The sequence below is a fragment of the Oncorhynchus clarkii genome, unplaced genomic scaffold (assembly GCF_045791955.1).
Source record: "Oncorhynchus clarkii lewisi isolate Uvic-CL-2024 unplaced genomic scaffold, UVic_Ocla_1.0 unplaced_contig_13557_pilon_pilon, whole genome shotgun sequence".
Classification (NCBI taxonomy): domain Eukaryota; kingdom Metazoa; phylum Chordata; class Actinopteri; order Salmoniformes; family Salmonidae; genus Oncorhynchus; species Oncorhynchus clarkii.
This window is the reverse complement of record NW_027258658.1, coordinates 10,625-17,500: the sequence shown is the minus strand read 5'-3', so window position 1 is coordinate 17,500 and position 6,876 is coordinate 10,625. Positions and strand designations below refer to the sequence as shown.

General features: G+C 47.2%; 1 protein-coding gene across 1 annotated transcript in view; it reads right to left on the bottom strand.

Annotated features, from left to right (window-relative positions):
• LOC139398024 (protein patched homolog 1-like) overlaps positions 1–4,729 on the bottom strand; it is a 40,086-nt gene extending 35,357 nt beyond the window's left edge. Inside the window, exons 1-5 of the mRNA XM_071144274.1 lie at positions 4,545–4,729; positions 4,387–4,456; positions 2,692–2,783; positions 1,733–1,931; positions 1,524–1,645 (exon numbers count right to left, since the gene is read on the bottom strand). Coding sequence (XP_071000375.1) covers positions 1,524–1,645; positions 1,733–1,931; positions 2,692–2,783; positions 4,387–4,456; positions 4,545–4,690 — 629 coding nt within the window. The 5' untranslated portion in view covers positions 4,691–4,729. The remainder of the gene's footprint in view (positions 1–1,523; positions 1,646–1,732; positions 1,932–2,691; positions 2,784–4,386; positions 4,457–4,544) is intronic.
• Between the last annotated feature and the right edge of the window lie 2,147 nt (positions 4,730–6,876).

Here is a 6,876-nt window from a genome sequence, read left to right as displayed (position 1 = left end):
ACACACACACACACACAGGACAGAGAGAACATAGGTCAGATACACACACACACACACACACACACACACACACACACACACACACACGACAGAGAGAACATAGGTCAGATACACACACAGGCGCCACAACAGTCCACAGTACATCATCTCTCCATAGGATAGTGCCCTGCGGAGACTGTTACTGGCAGAGGGCAGTGGGGAACATATCCTCCTACATACACAAGTCTGTTAACGATCCCAAAATGCCCAGGTTTTCCAGAAATCCTGGTTGGCAGATCCCAAGGAATCAGGAGGGAATAAGCAGGAAATCCAAGAATCCTCCAACCGGGATTTCTGGAAAACACACACACACATACACACACACACACACACACACACCCATGCCAACTCCCCAGAGGCAATGGAAGCAAAAGGATATTACTATTATGCTACAGTGATCCTGGGCTGACTTTAGCTTGCATTCTGGGTAATGAAAGTGGCAGCAGCTTGTAAAGGTGATGTGGGCAGTAGGCTTGGTGGGTAGTACCACCGTGGGCCGCTCCAGAGATGCCAGGCAGCTAAATGCTCTGCAAGCAGCAGCGGAGACGACCATGACTGGCGGCAGCCTGAACAGCCCCATGGGAGGAGCAGCTATAGAACACACACTGCAGTAGTGGCCGTGCATACTAATGTGAGCACACACAAGCACACAAACACACACACAGGCCCCTAATGACCGGTCCCTGCCAACCAAGCAAAAACACAACCACAAAAACAAACAACGCGCTCTACTCAGTGTGTGTGTGTGTGTGTGTGTGTGTGTGTGTGTGTGTGTGTGTGTGTGTGTGTGTGTGTGTGTGTGTGTGTTCAGAGTAAAGAAAGCGTAAAGCCAACTTTAAACTGCACTTTAATTAGACAACCTCCAGCGCATTTGTAGATTCACAAATAAATGTCCAGTCTTCTCCGAACCCTGCCGGGCAGAAAGTGCTTACTGTGCATTCTGACCTACAGTAAGGATACTACTCAAATGGCACCCTATGTGGTGCACTACCTTTTGACCAGAGCCCTACACGCCCTGGTCAAAAGTTAGTGCACTGTTGTGGGAACAGGGTACCACTTGGGCTGCAGGCTAAATGTTACATGGAGAGAGCACTTTGGTTATGTACACATTTATGTACCCTGGGCCCTCAGACAGCCTACCGTGTGTGTGTGTGTGTGTGTGTGTGTGTGTGTGTTGCAGTGTTGTAAATCTTGCAGTCATTAGCAGATTCCAGTGAAATCTAAGAACTCCAGCTGTTCCTGCTCAAGTCTGGCTGTGCTGCCTGGACACTAGATAGTTACTACACACACACACACTCACAGAGAGACTCTATCGCACAAAGACCCTACTCACACACACTGCCCAATAGATAGAAAGCCTGCACACTCCACCCAACTACCCAAACATTCCTCTCTCTCTCTCTCTCTCTCTCTCTCTCTCTCTCTCTCTCTCTCTCTCTAGCTCTCTCTCTCTCTAGCTCTCTCTCTCTCTAGCTCTCTCTTACCTGAGTAGAGGTCCAGTGCCATTCTTGGTGGTCCCCCCTACAATCAGCTCTTCCTGCCAGTGCATGTACTTCCTGGAGAGGCCATGGCATCCGCCAGTCAGGACGCGAGCCACGTCAAAGGGCTGCAACACAACAACATGGGTATGGGTGTGTGTGTGTGTGTGTGTGTGTGTGTGTGTGTGTGTGTGTGTGTGTGTGTGTGTGTGTACCTTGGTGGTGTTCTTGTTGGGAGCCGTGAGGGGACAGTCGGGGTCTTGGGGGTTGAGACAGGGTCGGTCCATGTAGCCGTGTCCCACGTCAGCCTTCTCCAGCATCTCCTCCCAGCTGTCCACCTGGAACTTCAGAGTCCGCAGCTCCGTCAGGAACTCCTTGGGGTCAAAGTTGGTCCACTGCAGAGGGGGCTTTCCACTGCGGAGGGGGAGGGACACACACCAGAGTGATCAGAATGACCCGATCATACACACACACACACACACACATAGCTAGGCTAGATGAGTTCGTTCCTCACTGCCCTCTCTCTTCTCCCCATCAGCATCAGCATTAACTCTCCCTCTCTCTGGTTCAGATCACATTGTATGTGTTTAACCAGGCTCGGGTCAGTTTCTGGGCCTCCCAACCCATAGTAAAAACCTTTTTTATTGTCGGGGGTAGCAAAGGAAACACACACGCGCAGAGAGAGAGAGAGAGAGAGAGAGAGAGAGAGAGAGAGAGAGAGAGAGAGAGATCTGCTGAATATTACTGTAGTGGGGAACTATTAGACACTGAAGGGCCAGACAATGGTGTGAGGCCCCGAGCTGGAGAGAAATAAATGCCAGCGATGTGCCTGCCAGATACAGCGACACAGCCCAATGTTTCGGGTCGGTTTAATCCAGTTGCATGTCTGTGTTGGGTGTCTATTAGTTGGGGTTGTGTGTGATTGGCAGCCACTAGGAGAGGTGGGTAAACACACCTCCAAATCACAGAATGACACAATCTCCAACATCTCGAAGAACATTCCAGAATCCAACGCTACAGAACCGCCAAAAATGTGGAGATCCGCCCAGTCGGAGGAGCTGATACTAGACGTCTGTCAATAGTCGTGGTTTCCAGATCTACAGGCTGTGATGTGGGTACAATGACGTGTGTTTGTTTTGTGTGTGTGTGTGTGGTGTGTATACTATGTACTCACGGGAGGTAGAACATTCCAGACTGGAGCTTGGCTCCCTCCCAGAAACAGTCCAGGGGCGTGATGATGAGACAGGGGTGCAGCTTTTCAATAATCTGACAGGGGACAGCAGGCACCGTGTTACCGCTGACGCTCCAATCACTACATTGTAACTAGAGGTCGACCGATTATGATTTTCCAGCGCCGATACCGATACCGATTATTGGAGGACCAAAAAAGCCGGTACCGATTAATCGGCCGATTTATAAATAAAAAAAATGTGTTTGTAATAATGACAATTACAACAATACTGAATTAACACTTATTTTAACTTAATATAATACATCAATACAATCAATTTAGCCTCAAGTAGAGAATGAAACATGTTCAATTTGGTTTAAATAATGCAAAAGCAAAGTTTTGGAGAAGAACGTAAAAGTGCAATATGTGCCATGTAAGAAAGCTAACGTTTCACTTCCTTGCTCCGAACATGAGAACATATGAAAGCTGGTGGTTCCTTTTAACATGAGTCTTCAATATTCCCAGTTAAGAAGTTTTAGGTTGTAGTTATTATAGGACTATTTCCCTCTATACCATTTGTATTTCATTAACCTTTGACTATTGGATGTTCTTATAGGCACTTTAGTATTGCCAGTGTAACAGTATAGCCTCCCGTCCCTCTCCTCCCTCCTCCCTGGGCTCGAACCAGCAACACAACGACAACAGCCACCACATCGAAGCAGCGTTACCCATGCAGAGCAAGGGAAACAACCACCCCAAGGCTCAGAGCGAGTGAAGTTTGAAACGCTATTAGCGCGTGCTAACTAGCCAGCCATTTCACTTCGGTCACACCAGCCTCATCTCGGGAGTTGATAGGTTTGAAGTCATAAACAGCGCAATGCTTGACGCACAACGAAGAGCTGCTGGCAAAACGCACGAAAGTGCTGTTTGAATGAATGTTTACCCGCCTGCTTCTGCCTACCACCGCTCAGTCAGATACTTAGATACTTGTACGTTTGTATGCTCAGTCAGATTGTTTGCAACGCAGGACACGCTAGATAATGTCTAGTAATACCATCAACCATGTGTAGTTAACTAGTGATTATGATTGATTTGGTTTTTTATAAGATACGTTTAATGCTAGCTAGCAACTTATCTTGGCTTACTGCATTTGCGTAACAGGCAGTCTCCTTGTGGAGTGCAACGAGAGAGAGGCAGGTCGTTATTGCGTTGGACTAGTTAACTGTAAGGTAGCAAGATTGGATCACCCGAGCTGACAAGGTGAAAATCTGTCTTTCTGCCCCTGAACAAGGCAGTTAACCCACCGTTCCTAGGCCGTCATTGAAAATAAGAATGTGTTCTTAACTGACTTGCCTAGTTAAATAAATATTAAATAAAGGTGTATTATTATTATTTTTTTATATAAAACGGCAAATCGACCAAAAATACCGATTTCCGATTGTTATGAAAACTTGAAATCGGCCCTAATTAATCGGCCATTCCGATTAATCGGTCGACCTCACATTATAGTACCCTCAGATCATAGTAACATCACATTATAGTAACATCACATTATTCATTCTGAATGGTCTGACAGGGGACAGCAGGCACCGTGTTACCACTGACGCTCTACCACTATGAACCACGCTCTACCCCTCTGTATACGAGGCAGTGTTTGGTGTAGAAAGAGAGAGACAAACTCAGCTCACTCATGCTTACCTGGTCCATAAAATGAGCTTCGGTAACAAGTTCTCCTGATTTGTAGCATAAATGTTCCAATTTCCATTGTCTGAAAAGACAAAATATAATTTACCACAGCAGGTTCAGACCGATCGAAAAACATAATTTGTGTGTGTGTGTGTGTGTGTGTGTGTCACCTGTTAAAGAGGTAAACGTGCACTCGGCTGGCCCTGATAGCTGAATCCAGGTGCTGTTGCAGCGCCTCCACAGTGAGCACGTTGGCGCCCTCCTGCCGCGGCGTCTGGATCATCAGCTGGGGACTGAACATGGCCTCCTCGCCCATCTTCTGACGCGTGTACTTCAGCTCCTGATTCACCCTGCCGCCCACTGCACACCAGAGGAGACACACACACACACACACACACACACACGCGCGCGTTCAGTCTGATATTATATGACATACACAGCTTCCCGAACCTGGTTGGATTTCGAACACGTATATTCCACTTTCTGTAACAACGAATACAGTGGTAAGAAAGGAGGGAGACACTCCCTCCCTCCCTCCCTCCCTCCCTCCCTCCCTCCCTCCCTCCCTCCCTCCCTCCCTCCCTCCCTCCCTCCCTCCCTCCCTCTCTCACTTTGTGGCGTGGTGAGGCTAAGCCCTGTGCGTGAGCTCCCAGCCCCTCCAGCTACAAAAGCAGCCTTATGGTAGGGCCGTGGCGGTCTTGGAATGTGAGGTTAAGGTAACTGGCCGGGCCAATGCACACGGTCACCGAGGTAACCGTTTAGGGGGGGTCAAAAAAGGGACGTCATAATTCTGTTTGTACACTTGTTTACATGGACATGCTTCTAAATAAAACCGATTTGAAACAAGCCATTACACTTCGTTATTACCATGGCATTTCGTTATTATTACTCAGGTCATTACTTATATTCATCAACAAATGAAGAAATGCCAGGTTGGATGGGATCTGTTACATTTTCAAAGAGTCAAAATACAAAGAAATGCCGACTTTGTCCTTGACTGTTGGCTTTTCTACATACATATTTTTAAAATCCTATTTTGAAGCACAAACAAACAAAGTCCGATGGGTTTTCTCCCACTTTTCCCGAAATATTCGTGTAACGTCATAAACCGTGCTGCTGCGGCCATTCGATGGCACTGACATGTTTTCTTCAAAGAGAGGACGCCGTAACGAGAGATATACTGTAGCCCAAGCTATCGAAAATATGAAATCGTGACAGGAGTGTTTGATTCTCATTAAAGAGATGGAGTCCAGACAGGCTACTTTAGGAAACTTTCTGAGCGGACGTATAGACCAATAGAGAGAATCAGCCAGCTCTCACATGCACGTAAAAGCAGCTGCCAATCAAAACCACCAGCGTGTCAGACACAGGAGCAAACATTTCTCCTTTCCTTAAAACGTATAACAAAATCTAGGCCTACCTTACACTCTTAGAAAAAAGGGTGCTATCTAGAACCTAAAATGGTTCTTCGGCTGTCCCAATGGGAGAACACTTTGAAGAACCCTTTTGGTTCCAAGTAGAACCTTTTTAGGTTCCATGTAGGACTCTTTCCACAAAGGATTCTACATGGAACCCAAAAAGGTTCTCCGTGGAACCAAAAAGAGTTCTTCCTGGAACCAAAAAGGGTTCTCCTATGGGGACAGCCGAAGAACCTTTTTGGAAACGTTTTTTTTAAGAATGTAGGCTTTCCGAAAGTAGGCTATAAGATAATTAATTGACAAGGAAAGTACGAAGGGGACAGCTTCGCTATCACATGACGATGAAATTGACAATCATTCAAATCAAAACCAATACACGCAACATGCCCATAGCCTATTTATCAGCTATGCTGATTATCGAGGGGGAGAGTGTTGGAAAGATTTTTCAAATACTGTGATGAACTATTATAATTTGAATGGATGTAAAAAAACATATATATATATATATATATATATATATATATATATAAATGTAAACATTACTTTTTTGACTTACTGTGCGAGGTGAACAAACATTTTCTACCTCCCAAGCCCTCCAATCCTGCTGGCCACTCCCTCAGTCTCTACCTCCCAAGCCCTCCAATCCTGCTGGCCACTGCCTCAGTCTCTACCTCCCAAGCCCTCCAATCCTGCTGGTCACTCCCTCAGTCTCTACCCCACAAAGCCCTCCAGCCCTGCTGGCCACTCCCTCAGTCTCTACCCCACAAAGCCCTCCAGCCCTGCTGGCCACTCCCTCAGTCTCTACCTCCCAAGCCCTCCAATCCTGCTGGCCACTCCCTCAGTCTCTACCTCACAAAACCCTCCAATCCTGCTGGCCACTCCCTCAGTCTCTACCTCACAAAGCCCTCCAGCCCTGCTGGCCACTCCCTCAGTCTATACCTCACAAAGCCCTCCAGCCCTGCTGGCCACTCCCTCAGTCTCTACCTCCCAAAGCCCTCCAACACGGCTGGCCACTCCTTCAGTCTCTACCTCCCAAAACCCTCCAATCCTGCTGGCCACTCCCTCAGTCTCTAGTCTCTACCTC